The sequence below is a fragment of the Budorcas taxicolor genome, chromosome 1, assembly GCF_023091745.1.
Source record: "Budorcas taxicolor isolate Tak-1 chromosome 1, Takin1.1, whole genome shotgun sequence".
NCBI lineage: Eukaryota > Metazoa > Chordata > Mammalia > Artiodactyla > Bovidae > Budorcas > Budorcas taxicolor.
In genome coordinates, this window is record NC_068910.1 from 11,961,271 (window position 1) to 11,976,996 (window position 15,726).

Below are 15,726 nucleotides of genomic sequence, written 5' to 3' on the forward strand. Positions count from 1 at the left end.
CCCCACCCTTCGGGTCAGGCCAGGCAAGATTCCCCTGCCATGAACTAATAGGGGCCTGCACCGGCCAGTCCCACCAGGCTAAAATGGAGATAACGGAGCACCAAACACACAGCTGAAAGAGAGGCCTGTCCCACAGCTCCTGCAGGCAGCAGGTGGGAGATGGGACTGGGCAGTGGGAGGGGGGGCCTTATTTGGGCCAGGCCTCTGTTTCTTTTTGTTGAGATGCCCTCCTTTAAATTGACATTTCTATTGAGATAATTGTAGACTGACTGCCTTTAAAAAAAAAAAGTTTTTTTTTAATTGAGTATAGTTTATTTACAATGTTGTGCCAATCTCTGCTGTACAGCAAGTGACTCATATACATACAGCTATTTTTTAAAATGGCTTATACTTATATACATGTAGCCATTAAAAAGAAATTCTTTTCTGTTATGGTTTATCCTAAGGGATTGGATCCACTGGAGAAGAGATAGGCTACCCACTCCAGTATTCTTGGGGTTCCCTTGCGGCGCAGCTGGTAAAGAATCCACCTGCAATGCAGGAGACCTGGGTTCAATCCTTGGGTTGGGAAGATCCCCCGGAGATGGGAAAGGCTACCCACTCCAGTATTCTGGCCTGGAGATTTCCATGGACTGTATAATCCACGGGGTTGCAAGGAGTCGGACACGACTGAGCGACCTTCACTTCACGTTTTCAGGAGATTGGATCTAGTTCCCTGTGCTATACAGTATTACCTTATTGTCCGTTTATCCCGTGGGCAGTAGTTTGCATCTACCAGCCCCTAACTCCCAGTCCATCCTTCTCCCTCCAGCCCTACCCCCAACCCCTGGCAACCACAAGCCCGATCTTTATGTTTTGAGTCTGCTTCTGTTACAGAGAGGTTCATTGGTGCCATATTTTAGGCTCCACATGTAAGTGACATCACATGGTATTTGTCTTTCTCTGTCTGACTTACATCACTTAGTATGATAATCTCTAGGTCTATCCATGTTTCTATAAATGGCTTTTTTTTTTTTTTTTTTTTTGCGGCTGAGTAATACTCGGATTAGGAGAGTGTTCCTCTCTGTTCTCCATGCCTGGGGCTGGGGCATGTTTTGGGGTGGCCGACTAGACATCCCTATACTCTGGTGGCCCTGGGAGCTGAGCTGAGGCTCACCAGGGCCCAGTGGACGTCAGTATCTTGTCCTAGGAACTCTGGCTGGGACATCACCCTGAGAAAGCAGCATGGAGCAACCTAACAGAGAAGGCTACAGCCCAGGAAGGGCCTCTCAGGGCCAAGAGTGCAGATGGACCTCCGCGGGCCCCGAGTGCAATCTGAAAGACCTGGAGCGTGACCTGGGGAGGATTCTTCAGGGACCAGATTCTGGGTCACAGAAACCTCCTCCAAGCCCTGAGCCTAAGACCCCACCTTTACCCCTGTCCGTGACCCCACCCATGCCCTCAGACTTGGGGCAGCCCCGGAAGTTGCCCCTGACAGGCACTGACAAGAAGTACCCCCTGATGAAGCAGCGCGGGTTCTACTCTGACATCCTCAGCCCCGGAAGCTTGGATAAACTTGGGGTGAGTGTGGCAGCCGTGCCCTGACCAAGCCTGAACCTTCTTTGTGGGTTCCATTTGCCCTTTCTTCCTTTCGTCCATCCATCCATGTGCCTATCAGTCTAGCAGTTTTCTACCCACCCACCCATCTGCCCATCCATCCCTGGTGACAGCACACGAGGATTGTCATCCGTATGCCAGTGTCATGGGGCAGTGGGTTGGTGGGGAAATACTTCCCCACCCCTGCCCCCAGCTCTGGCTGGGGAGGGGATCCTGGGACGGGGTCGTGTACCGCTTGGATCTACAAGATAGGTATGAATTTGCTGGGTAGGATGGGGTCTGGAGGGTGTTCCAGGCAGGGGGAACAGAGGGTACAAAGATTGGAGATCCCTGACAGGCCATGGCCCAGGCAGAGGAGTAGAGAGATGGAGGGCGGGGGAGGATGGAGAAGGGAAGGATATAACTAGGGAAGGGTGGAAAGAGCCCCGTGGGTCCTGTACAGCCTTAGGATGCTTTTAGGCAGAGGACCTCTGTCTTGTGGCCCAGCCCCTGGACACACGCCAGGACTGTTCTCAGAGAGAGGAGGGGGCCTGCGCATGAGCCGAGTGGGGTTGGGCCAGGGTGTCCCAGGTGGCCATAGCTTGTCACCCACTTTGGCCTCTGAGTGAGGAATTGTGCAAATTCCTCTCCGTTGATTCTTTCCCATCCCTGTCCCTGAGCCCCTGGAGGGCAGCCTAGTGGGCTCAGGGGAGACACTTGGCCTTGGGGGTCCTTCCAGAGCCTGCCTGCCCTCAGGATGTTTACACTCCCTCAAGGCTGTGGGGTTTGGTTTCAGGAAGTGTGTCATGGCCCCTGCACAAACCTGGACCTCCTGTGGCAGGCCGACCTTGACAAGTTCACCCCAGAAGGTCAGTGACCTTCCAGCCCCACAGCGGGGCTGGGTGGGTGGGTGCCTTCAAACGCAGGGCCTCTGGCCTGAGGGAGATTGTCTGCTCTTGGCTGAGGGTCTCAGTTTCCCCCACTGTTAAAATGGGGATAATAAGACACAAGGTGCTTTGCAAGGGCCCCACTCATGGTGAGTGCTCAGTGAAGCACAGTTGCTTAGTCATTACTCTCGGCAGAGCTCTGTGTGGCAAGGGTACCCAGATGCACTGGGGCTGCTGAGGTCTGGAGCCTCATTTCTCTCAGCCTGGATGGGGACAGTGGGAAATTGACAGGTATATTTCTTGCCTCCCCTGGAACACGGGCTTGGAGGAGTTCAAGATTGTGTCTGAGCTGTTATGCAGCTCAGGCCACAGTACCGGTAACAGGGCTTGGAGCAGGAAGGTGCCAGGAAGGTCACTGCTGGGGAGGGGAAGAAGGATGCTCCTCTCAGGCTACGTGATGAGTCTTGTAAGGCCTGGGACAGGCCTGCAGGGTGCAGGGCAGCCCCCAGTGGCAGAAGGGAGCAGAGGGTGGCTCCAAGAGAGGCAGTGAGCAGGGAGGGGACCTGAAAGGCAGTGAGGAATTGGGTGGGGACCCTCCTGACTAGCCAGCAGGCAGGACACCCCCTTCGATCAGGCCCAGATCCTCCATGGTCCTGGCTGTCTGCCCTTCATCTCTACCCCCAGGAGAGGCCTGGCTGTGTGCTGGCACTGTCCAGACTTGTCTTCTTGGGACCCACAGGCTCTTGAGGGGGATGGTCTGTGACTCCCCAGAGGTGGCAGAGGAAACATCACATGTATGTGCCTCTGTGCAGTGATCTGAGGATGCAGCCTACTGCTGTCAGCAGTTTTACAAGTATCTTTGGCCTAGAAAATGGTTACAGACAGATCAAGGGCTGTGGGGAACTGGGAATGGTGCTCCCACCATCCATGGCGGGGACAGGGATGGGAGAAGGGGTGGTCAGCAGCTTTGTGTCCCCGCCCACATGAGGAGAGCGGCCCCGAAGGGTCACAGGCAGTCAGGGTTCTTGGCAGAAGGCTGTGTGGAGGCCTAGGAAGATGCCTAGCGCTCTGGGCCTGCAGGGGCAGGGTCAGGGGTATGGGCTGGGCTTTGCTGTCCTCATCCTAGCTCATCTTTGGCTCCTGAGATGCAGGACCAGGCCCAGAAGCTCAGGATTTGGGGGTGGAGTGTGTTACGGACCCACAGGCTCAAGAGCAAATGATTAGGGATCTGAAAGCTGCCTCCGGTCCAGGGCTTTTTGATAGCGTGGGGTTCCCTCAGCACCCAACAGCTCTGATAAAAGAGCCGACTTCGCTGCAGGAGGATGGCCCCTGCTCAGCCTCTGGAAGCTTCTGTAGAGCCTGTAGAGTGGGTACACCCAAGGTGGACCCTCCTGCAATGTGGCTGCATCTTGACCCCAGAGATGTGAGGCCCAGGGAGGGGGTTACTAGAACCTCCCAGGGGAGTGGTTGGGGGCCATCACTGAGCAGTCCAAAGGCCCCCCTCCACCCAGCCCTGGGAAAGGTGGCTCGTCCCCCGAAGCTTTTCCCCACACCCCCTCCCCACCTCTCTGGCTTGGCTGAGACTCTCCTTCCCACTTAACATCTTGAGTCCCGGGAAACTGAAATGTCACCCCACCAGTGGGTCTCTCTCCAGTGCCCCTGCCCTCAGAACTGGAACGGAAGCCTGTCTGAGGAGGGATGGCCGTTTGGTGACTTGGGGGATCCTGTGGGGGCAGGGTGGTGGTGCTACCCTCTCCTACAGTGAACAGGATGCCTTACGTCTGGAAGCAGTCCCATGAGTGCATGGCGTTCAGACCCCGAGATGCTTGGCAGGGCCTGTGAGGCGGGGATGGCAGGAACCCACCCAGACATGCAGGGAGCTACCACTTCACCTTCCTGTCCAGCTGTAATCCTGGTGGGTAGCTTGATTCAGCACCTGCCTTGAGCAAAAGCCGCTGGCACCAGGGTCATGGGCAGCATGGAGGAGAACGATCGAGGAGACTGGCCCTGGGCAGGGAGAGCGTGACCCAAAACAGGCCTGCCAGAGCCCCTTGTCCTCCAGGCTCAGGATCCCCGGGGCTCCCAGTGTACATCTGGCCTCTCCCTGCCTCAGGCCCACTCTGAACTCCCCCTTCCCCAAAGTCACATGCCTGTTCCCTGCCCAGCATGGTGCTGGGGGTGTCAGGCCCCAGCCTGAGTCCCCGCCCCTACCCCTGCCCGCAGTCAGAACCTTTGAGGTTTCTGAGGACTTCGAGGAGCGCCTGGAGCGCGAGCACATCGGGTCCACCACCAAGCTGCTCACCCAGACTGACTTCCCGCTGCAGGCCTACGAGCCCAAAGTGCAGGTGCCCTACATGGTGCTGCCGGGCCAGTGCCCCCGCAAGATTGAGATTGAGAGGTATGGCTGGGTCGGCAGTGGGAGGTGGCATCTGCCCACCGCAAGGGGTGACGGATGGTAGGCAGCTAGGTGACCATCCTCACGGCAGAGGTTACCCAGATGGGTCTGTGTTGCAAGTGTTCCAATCAGCTCTTCTAGCCCTTTGGTTGCTTAGTGGAAACACATTGCTTTCCTTGCTGTGAAATCAAGGAGGGTGGCTCTTAAGTCAATGTGGTGGGACTGCAGGCAGGATGCAAGGGTGTCTGGGGCCCTGGAGAGCGGCTCCAGCCACCACACCACTTCCTCATGGGTTCCAGAGAGCATAGGGCCCTGGAGGGGCCCCTGAGCCCCACCTTTACTGCCTCAACTCCATGGGCCCTTGCTGACACCCAAGGGGGTGACTCACCTGAGCTAAGATGTCATGAGCTCCCTCTGTCTTCCTCGGGCAGGAGGAAGCAGCTCTACCTGAGCCTGGACATTGAGCAGCTGCTGGCCAACGAGGGCATCGACTCCGACAAGCTCATGCCCAGGCACCCAGACCCCCACAACCCCCAGACTATTGAGCAGGGTCACGACCCTCTCTTCCCCATTTATCTCCCACTGAAGGTGAGTCCAGCGTCCACAGAGAGCTGATGGTCAGGAGATGGGGGTGCAGGACCCAAGCAGAGGGGTCAGATTCCAAAGGGGGATCCCCTGGCAATGACAAGCACTTGCGTGTCAAACAGGACATCTGCTCTGCAGGGGGAGTTTCAGTGTCCTAGGCTGTGCATGGTGGCAGGGGGCTGCCTAGCACCCATGGGATGCTGATTCTCTGCTTCTTCTCTGGGAGACTGGGGAAGCCTTTGTGCATGAGTCCTGTCCCCAACCCCTCCTTGGGCACCAAGAAGTGGCCCGGGGGGACTGTGGGTAGCGTTCAGTTCCCTTTGACCACTGCGTCTGGGGTCCCTGGGCTGGAGAGAGCTGGGGTAGAGGAGGGCACTGGTTTAGCCTCTTTGGAGTTCTGTGGGGAAATGGAGTCCAGGGAGGAGAGAGATCACAGCCTGCTCTGGTTTTCACCCACCTCCCTGCCCTGCTCTCCATGGCCCTGACTGTCTCTTGCCTGGCAGTGCGTCTGGGGAGACAGAGTGGAATCTCGATGCACATTACCCTCCTGACAACCCGAGTCACCATCTTTTCTGAGTCAGGGTGGGTGCTCAGGAAGATCCAAGGACTGCCTCTTCCACCGATCCTGAGCTGGGTGGTCCTGGCCAGTGGAAGAGAGGGCCTGCTCAGAGTCCTCAGTCACCCCTGTGCCTGAACCTCAGGGTAGCTTCTTTGGACAGGCTTTCACAGAGCCCTGTGAGCAGCAGAGGGGCCACTTGGGCCCCTGGTCCCCAGACATCAGCATCTGCATCCAGGGAGGAGGCTACCTGGGCACCTCTAGCCTTGCGTGCTCAGCCCACAGGGGCCTCCAGGGCGAGCTGCCTCTGCCCGGCACCTGCTGTTTCCTCCCAGGTGTTTGACAACGAGGAGTTTGACTGCCGGACTCCCATCGAGTGGATCAACATGGGCTTGGAGCCAGGGTCTCAGAACAGGAAACCTGTCCCTGGCAAAGCCCTCCTGCCTACCGATGACTTCCTGGGGCACGGTGAGCAGGGCAAGCGCCGGCAGGGAGGACAGGATCTTGGTCTGCACGATGCTGTCCTGGCAGCAACCCAGCCACGGACTCCTCGGCTGTCCTGGGCCTCAACCGTGGGAGGCGGTGACCCCACATTTTGAGGCCTCCCTCCCAGCTGGGATACAGGCCAGCGGGCTGGCCGCACAGGAGGAAAGGCAGGGGCCAAGGATGCCATGGATTGGTGGGCTGGGGAGGGGACAGCTGGGTGGTGTCTAAAAAAAAAGTCTTTGATTTATTGGTAATGAAAAATAGGCAGGCTTATTAGACATGTTCAAGTGTGTATAAGGGGCACAATCCCACTCTATCACCCAGAAACTCCTCTGCCCCACCTGTATCTGTGGCCTCTTGGCTTTTGCCTCTGCATGGACATCACACACACTATGACACACTCACATACTTGCTTTCAGACACACACATTCACAAGCCCACTGTCACGCTCGCCCACCATCCCTCACACACGTACACAGTCATACGCACATTTTTGCCACACAAACACACATGCCGACAGTCACCCATTCACAACAGCCGTCACACCCACATGCACATCCCCACAGTAATGTTGCACACTTCTGCCAGACCTTAAACTTGTCTGTGTCTGTCTCTCCTTTGGCCCCAGGTCTGCCCTGGCAGCCTCGGACACTCTCCAGTCCGCTGCCGTCCAGAGCAGAGCCAGGCTGACCTGCATGACTAGTCTCCATGTAGGTGTCCTCCTGGGAAGGTCCGGGTCTTGAGACTGAAGGTGGCCGTCCCCTTGTGCAGGGTGAGGGCCTCTCTGCTCTCTGCCCGGTGCATGGATATGCCGCTGTGGAGTGGGGAGTGAGCCCATTTAGGCCAGTGCCCAGGCCGGGGACAGGACTCTAAGAGCCCCGCTGGTTCTCAGACTGCTCAACCTCCAGGGGGCCCACAGCAAGTCCATTGTGCAAGCTGTAAGTGTTTGTTTCAATTTAAAAACGCATTAATGCTGGAATCAATTTCTCTGAACTAGACAAGAAACCCAGAATGATCCCTTTACTTTGGACTTAATTACAAAAATAATTTAACTCAGTTGTTCCCAGATCTCTGATACTTGGTGATAAAAGCAGAAAGTTTGGGGCTGCATTAACCTTAAATGCACCAGTCAGTGGCTTCCCCGAGGCGCTTCTGCCTATTCCGCTTCACACGGCCCGGGCCCTCAGCGGCCGCTCTAATGGGAGGAGGGACAGGTCGGGAGCCTTTCTGCCAGGGACCTCAGCTTTCTGCTGGGGGCTTCTCGTGACATCTTTCCCTCTAAGTTGAGCCAAGAACAGGTCAGCATTTTTAGGAAGGAAACTAATTAGGACGAAAAGGGAAAAATCAAACAGAACCAAAGCTGGTGAGGTTTATCACACCTGTCCTCACCTGCCTGGCATTTCCTCGAAATTCTGGCCTGGAGAGGATGTGTACACAGTATGACTTCAGGCTCTGTGAGATACGCAGGCAGGGTCAGAGGGTGCCCGGGGCAAAGGTGCTATTGTAGGCAGAGATGCTTCTCCAAGGAAAAGCCACTTGAGCAGGGGACGAGCCAGCATCGAGGTGATGTGGGCGAAGACTGTTCCAGATAGAGGGCGAAGCCGCCACTGAGGCCCTGAGCCAGGAGCCAGCTCTAGAGTCAGGAGTAGCCAGATGTCCACTGTGGCTGGAGAGGGATGAGGGAGGGGGGCAGTGGCAGGAGGTAAGCGAGAGGAGTCAAAAATTTCAGCCCAGGGCATGGGTGCATTCTGACCAAACAGGCCCCGAGGCCCATTCTGAAGCCATTGCAGGGTAGCCGTCGTCTTCTACCCTGCCCTGCTCTGATGGAGGGGCTTGGGGGCTCAGCTGCCACATACAGCCTCAGGACTTCCCTCAGCCTTGAAAGGGTCCAGCTGGGATGTGGTGAGCTTTATACCTAGATCCTCAACCGAATCTGTTGGCTTCAGGCTTTGCTGCCTCCCGGTCCCAGCCCTGCTGGCCTGTGTCTCTCACTGCCCTGATGGAGCCATGCAGAGACCAGAGCAGAGAGGCTTGCTCCTTCTGGCTCCTCCTGCCCAGCTCAGCTGCAGCCGCTCTGCTGCAGCCAGAGAAAGGGAGTCCGTGTGGCAGGAGAGAAGCCAGATCAGTGACCACCGAGACCTTTCCTAGCACCCACTGCCCACAGGCAGCAGCCTCACTCCACCCCACAGCCGGGAGCACTGATAGACTCCCCTCCTGTTTCAGAGGACCCCAAGAGTCAGAAGCTCAAGTACAAATGGTGCAATGTCGGTGTCCTGGACTACGACAAGGAGAAGAAGCTGTACCTAGTGCACAAGACGAGTGAGGATGGCTTAGTGCGGGATGAGATGGGGAAGCCTATCCTGAATGGAGGGGTCACGCCTGAAGGTACGAGGTCTCTGCCCCTGCCTCAGGCAGACCCCCAGCTCAGGCCCGGCCTGGCCTGTGACTGAGGCCAGCCCCTGTCCGGGGCATAACCAGCTGAGGTCTGGATTCCCCCTTGCTCTCTTTTCCTGTGGCTGTCTGTCCCCGAAGCAGTGGGGACCAGAGGACCCACCACTCAGAGACCCCAGGAAGGGCAGCTGGCCATTATTTGATATGTCACCTGGGCAGCTGGCAGTGGTGTTTTCAGTGTCATGTTGAGAAGGAGCCCGAGGCCCATCAATGAGTGATGTCCACCCTGGATGTGGAGTCCAGGAATGGGCACTTGAGTAGCCCACCCCTGTGGAACCCCTTGTCTGTGCCCAGCTTTTCACAGTTAACAAAGCACTTTCACGTCCAACCATGACAACCTGTGATGTGGGCAGTGCAGGGAGGATTGTCATACCCCTTTCACAGACAGGATGGGGTCACTGGCTCAGGGCCACCATGCATCAGTGGCGGAGCCAGGCTGGAATCTAGTGCTCCTGCCCAGAGGGCCCCACGGGCCGTTCCTTTGTCCCTCCACCCAACCCCAGGAAGGCCACCCCTGCTGATCTGTCAGTACTGGGTGCCAAGGATCCAGCTCCTCTTCTGTGCTGAGGACCCACGTGTGTTCACACGACGTGTGGTTGAGGCCAGCGCCCTGCGCAAGAACACGGAGGCGCTGCTGCTGTACAACCTGTACGTGGACTGCATGCCCTCTGAGGGCCAGCGGCTCGTCAGTGAGCAGAGCCTGAACAAGATCAAGCAGTGGGCCATGAGCACGCCTCGGATGCGCAAAGGGCCCTCGTGAGTCCTCCCCACCCAGACCCTTCCCCACACCCAGCAGCCCCTCCTCCAGGGAGCTGTCCAGTAGGGAGCTCGTGCTGCCCTCTATGTGAGAGGGGTGCTCTCCCCATGCTCATCTGTTTGGGGTTGTCTTGCCCACTGTACTGTGGACTTTTTAGACCCTGAACAATGCCTTGTTCAGCTCCAGGTCTTTCCTGATCAATTTGGACTCATGGATTCTTAATTTTATTTCAAGGGTTATAATCTGTTACTACCATTTTTAATTTTCTTGCTCAAATTGGCTCAGAGTTGGCCAGTGGGAGCTCTTCAGGCTGCTTCCTGTGTCCTCTTGTTCATATTTCTGTTATTCTTTGAGCATGTCTTTACTTTCTGGCATAGCAAGAAGTTCCAGGGTCATCTTGTACTTTCCCAGACCCAGCCCTGAAATCAGCTATTTCTCCAAGGGGCCGTGGTTCCTCTTGGTGGAGAATCCATGTTTAGAAGACAAGATGTTGGCATTAAGATGTGCTTATTGGTCCTGGGAAATCAATGATTTGAGGCCCTAGCAGATAGACCTAAGCTGTACATATTATTTATTTTACATTATATCATATTATAGCGTTATACTACATTATGTTACATAGAGCCTCTACACATATGTCTAATTATTATATATCTACCTATTGATCTGTCAAAAATCATGAGTTCATACTGATACCTTCACATTTACTTCAAACCACAGGCCTCATTCTTACCTGTACTTGCTTTTCTTACTTCTTTTTCTAAAAGAAACTTGGCTTTTATTCTTCATAATGTATTTACTTATTTGCTCAGACCTAGGATACACAGAGTAATTTCAGTTGCTAATCTGTCCTCTTTGGAGGATAAGCTCTGATAAGTAATCTTTGATATTTGTTTAGTTTCCTTTTTCCTTTTTAGCCTGAGGGCGTTTGGTGCAAATACTAGGTTCAAAAGTTACTTGGTTTAGTTCTCCCCATCCTCCTGAGTGTGATTCATTCATTTGATGAACTATAGCTTGGTCCATTTATTTTATAAATAAGTACATATATGTGTATATATAAAATAGAAGCATGATATAAGTATATGTATATTATAGAATATATATAATTCATATATGTAGTGTGTATTGAATATATAGAAAATGTACACACATATGTATGTATTTCTTTTTATATGTAATATATATACACATACATAACACACAGTCAGTAGTATATATTACTCAAAAAGATATACTCAGAGATTTGGTACTCTTCACCCTCATTCAGTCTATCCACATCTCCCATCTTTTCTACTGTATTCTCACCCATAGGTGACCAATGTCAGTAGTTGCTGGTTTATCCTTTCTGGATTTCTTTTTGCGCAAATGATATTCTCATATATATATTTCTTATCCCCCCTGTTACATGATGAGTAGCACACTATAGATACTCATTCCTGTTTTGCCTCTTTCACTTATGATGCATCCTGGGAATCAGTCCTTTTCAGTTCATTCTCTGTTTACAGCTGCATAGTCATCTGTTGCGGAGAAGGCGACGGCACCCCACTCCAGTACTCTTGCCTGGAAACTCCCATGGACGGAGGAGCCTGGTGGGCTGCAGTCCATGGGGTCGCTAAGAGTCGGACACGACTGAGCGACTTCACTTTGACTTTTCACTTTCATGCATTGGAGAAGGCAGTGGCAACCCACTCCAGTGTTCTTGCCTGGAGAATCCCAGGGACGGGGGAGCCTGGTGGGCTGCCGTCTATGGGGTCGCACAGAGTCGGACACGACTGAAGCAACTTTAGCAGCAGCAGCAGTCATCTGTTGTGTGGATGTACCATGTATCATGGTTTATTCAACCATTTGCTAATGCATAGGCATTTAGGTACTTTCCAGCGTTTTGCAATTACAAACAGTGCTACAAATAAACAATCTTGTGCACTTGTATACTGATACTGGTGGAGGTGTAGTTTTAGTATTCTCCCATACTCCGAGTGTACCAGAGTGGGTTGCCATTTCCTTCTCCAGGGTATCTTCCTGACCAGGGATTGAACCTGGGTCTCCTGCATAGTGGAGTTGCTAGGCAAAAAGATAAGTGCTTACTGATCACCAGCTTTTCCTCCATAAGCATTTTGTACGCCCACCAGCAATGTGTGAGAGTACCTGTTTCCCCACACCCTTGTCAAGAGTGAGCTGCTTATTATACTATTAAATTTTTTTTTGCCTGTCTGGAAGGTAAGTCTATAAGTATTACAAGTAAGGCTGAATGTCTTTTGAATCTTTTCATATGATTAAGGGCAATTTTTATATCTTTTTTATGACTTGTCCACATTTTTTGCTCATTTTTTTTTCTTTTAGGTTTTGGGATATTTTCCCTCTAATATTAAGAGTTCTTTATATATTAGGGATATTGGTTCTTTAGCTATGTGATACATGTTGTAAATATTTTCTCCTGGTTTGTCAACTGTATATTAATTTTGCTTATGGCAATTTTGGGGCTTCCTGGTGGCTCAGATGGAAAAGAATCTGCCTGCAATGCAGGAGACCTGGATTCGATCCCTGGGTTGGGAAGACCCCTAGAAGAAAGGCCTGGCAACCCACTCCAGTGTTCTTGGCTAGAGAATCCCCATGGACAGAGAAGCCTGGTGGGCTACAGTCCATGGGGTCACAAAGAGTCAGACACAACTGAGCGACTAAGCACAGCACAACACATGGTAATTTCCACAGTATAACTTAAAAATATGTAAACAGTTTTATTAGCCGTTTCTTCTATTACATCTGGATTTTGAATCATAGTTACAGTCTTTCCCTATATTGAGGTTTTCTTCTAGAACTTGTATGGTTTCATGCTTTTGCCTTTTATATCCTTGATTCATCCTTATGAATGGTGTGTGGTATGGACCCAATTTTATCCTTTTCCAAAGGACTAGTGTTTATTAAACATTTTTTAATACCCATCAGCATTTGTTGAAACCTCTATCTTTGACCTAGTGATTTGAGAGGCCACCTTTAGACACTAATTCCTGTATGTACTTTGGTCTATTTCTGAAGTTTCTCTTCTATTCCATTGTTCTGTGTCTGTTTATACACTTGTAGTACAGTTTTCATTATAGATATTTTACACTGTGTTTTAATGTCTTGTCAGGCCATTCCCCCTTTGTGTTAATAGCTTTTCCCTTTCAGTGTTTTTCTGGCAATTCTTGCATGTTTGTTTGTTTTAATGATTTATTTTAAAAAAATAGTGGGAAAATATACATAATATAAAATTTACCGTTTTAACCATTTCTAAGTGTACACCTCAGTGGCATTAAGTACATGCACATTATTATTCTGTCATCACTGCCATCCATCCACAGAATGTTCATTGTCCCACAGTGAAACTCTGCACCCATTAAACTATAAGAGCCCCTTCTCCTCTCACCCCGCCCCTGGCAACCACCATTCTCCTTTCTCTCTCTATGAATTTGACTTCCTGAGTGCTTCATATGGGTAGAATCATGCATTACTTGTCCATCTGTGACTCCTTCTTTCATTTAACATAATGTCTTCTAGTATCATCCATGTTGTAGCACACGCCAGAATTCCCTTCCTTTTTAAGGCTGAATAATATTCCATTATACGTATACACCACGTTTTGTTTGTCTGTTCATCTGTTGATGGACCCTTGATTGCTCCTGCCTTTTGGCTCTTAGGAATAATGCTGCTGTGAACATGGGTGTACAAAGATCCCTTCGTGTCCCTGCTTTCTATTCTCCTGAGAAGAAGTGGAGAGAAAGAAAAGGTCCCTGCTGTCCCAGCATTATTCCAGGATTTATGTACCTGGGTGGTGACTTCATATCCTGTAGAGGCACTGGCAGCAAGTCAACTACAAGAAGAAATTTTTCCAAAAGCGGAATTACTAGATCATGTGGTAATTCTATGTGTTGCTGTTTAGTTTTTGTCTCATTATCATAAATTCAACTCTGTAATTCAGCTACACTTGGAGGAGATAAGGAAAACATAAAACCCAAAAAACTGCAGTGAGAGCACAAAGATTATAGGCTATTATGAGCAGGGAGAAGGAATGGTCCGTGGTTAAGATAAAATAAAAGTCAGATTTATTAGAGCTGTCCACATGTAGCAATGGCGAGCTTCTCGGCAGTCTTGCCAAACCTGGTGCATGTCAAACCCAAAGCACTCTGTGGTTTCCACAGTATCGGTGCCCTCCTTCACCTTGCAAAAGACCTCATGCTTGCAGCCCAGCCACCCAACCTTGGTGGTGTACATGGAAAATGTCACTGTTTATGTGGGTCCAGAATTTGCCATGTACAGGATGCTAGGACCCTTTGCTTCAGGGTGATAGTATAGTATAGTGAAGTCGCTCAGTTGTGTCCGACTCTTGGCGACCCCGTGGACTGTAGCCTACCAGGCTTCTCCGTCCATGGGATTCTCCAGGCAAGAGTACTACTGGAGTGGGTTGCCATTTCCTTCTCCAGGGGATCTTCCCGACTCAGGGATCGAACCCGGGTCTCCTGTATTGGAGGCAGACGCTTTAACCTTTGAGCCACCAGGGAAGCATCAAATTTCTTCTTGTAGTTGACTTGCTGCCAGTGCCTCTACAGGATGTGAAGTCACCACCCAGGTACATAAATCCTGGAATAATGCTGGGACAGCAGGGACCTTGATAACCAAATCCTTTCTCCTCAGTGCTCAGAATACTAGAGTTTTCTGCTGTCTTTGGAACTTTGTCTGCATATAGCTCAAAGGAGGCATGGCCCAAGGACTCACATTGCCAGTGAATGTTGAACACTGTGGGATTGACCATGGTGGGGTGGTACAGGGTGGCTACAGGTGACATCGGTGGTGTTGGCAAAGCCGTGTATTTAATTTTTTTTGAGAAACCACCATCCTGTTTTCCATAGCAATTGCACCGTTTTACATTCCCACAGCAGGACACAAGGGATTCAAATTTCTCCATATCCTCACTGACACTTGTTATTTTCTGTTTTTTTCTTTATAGTAGCTATTCTAAAGAGTGATTTCTATTTGCATTTTCCTAATGCTTAGTGATGTTGAACATCTTTTCATGTGCCTATTGGCTGTTTTGTGTATTCTTATTTGGAGAAATGTGTATTCAAATTTGTTGCTTGTATTTTTGGTTCTTCATGTACTCTGGATATTAATCCTTTATCAGATTTGTGATTTGAAGATGTTTTCTCCCATTCCATGGGTTGCCTTTTTATTCTGTTGATAGTGTCTTTTGTGTAACTAGGACACAGAGGTTTTCATTTTGGTGAAGTCCAATTTGTCGATTTTTCCTTATTGTTATGCTTCTGGCATCATGGATAAATCAGCACCAAATCCAACGTCATGAACCTTTCTTCCATGTGTCCTTTTAAGAATTTTACAGTGTTAGCTCTTATGTTCAGATTTTTGATCCATTTTTAGTTAAATTTTGTACATGGTCTTAGGTAAGGGTCCAGCTTCATTCTTTTGCATGTGAATATCCAGTTTTCCCGGCACGATGTAGTAAAAAGCCTGTCTTCCCCATTGAAAGATGTTGGCACTCTTGTTGAAAATCAGTTGGTTATGTGAGGGTTTATTTCCATACTCTCTATTCCACTGGTCTATCAGTCTGTCTTTATGCCAGTACCACATATTTTGATTACTGTAGGTTTGTCATTATTTCTGAAATTGAAAAATGTGTCTTCCCACTTTGTTCTTCTTTTTCAAGTTTGTTTTGGTTATTTGGGGGTTCCTTGAGATTCCACATGAAATTTAGGATGGATTTTTATGTTTTTGCAAAACAAGTTGTTGAGTTTTTGATAGGGAATTGCCATGCTTATTTCTCCATGTGAGCGTTAGTATCAGCTTTTCTAGGTCTGTTTTGGAAATGTTTGATATTTTTATTGGGATTGCATTATGTTTTTAAATTACCTTAGGTATAGCTGATGTCTTTGGGATCTCAAATTGACCAATCCAAGGACAAGGCATGTCTGTCCATTTATTCAGTTTCACCTTTGTGTCTTTTGGGAGTGCTTTGAAGTTTTATTCATGTACGTTTTGCACATTA

General features: G+C 50.5%; 1 protein-coding gene across 1 annotated transcript in view; it reads left to right on the plus strand.

Annotated features, from left to right (window-relative positions):
* Positions 1–1,224: 1,224 nt before the first annotated feature.
* Positions 1,225–15,726, plus strand: part of DNAH1 (dynein axonemal heavy chain 1) — a 79,029-nt gene continuing 64,527 nt past the window's right edge. Inside the window, exons 1-7 of the mRNA XM_052639227.1 lie at positions 1,225–1,560; positions 2,372–2,444; positions 4,686–4,860; positions 5,289–5,445; positions 6,334–6,466; positions 8,708–8,869; positions 9,439–9,691. Coding sequence (XP_052495187.1) covers positions 1,225–1,560; positions 2,372–2,444; positions 4,686–4,860; positions 5,289–5,445; positions 6,334–6,466; positions 8,708–8,869; positions 9,439–9,691 — 1,289 coding nt within the window. The remainder of the gene's footprint in view (positions 1,561–2,371; positions 2,445–4,685; positions 4,861–5,288; positions 5,446–6,333; positions 6,467–8,707; positions 8,870–9,438; positions 9,692–15,726) is intronic.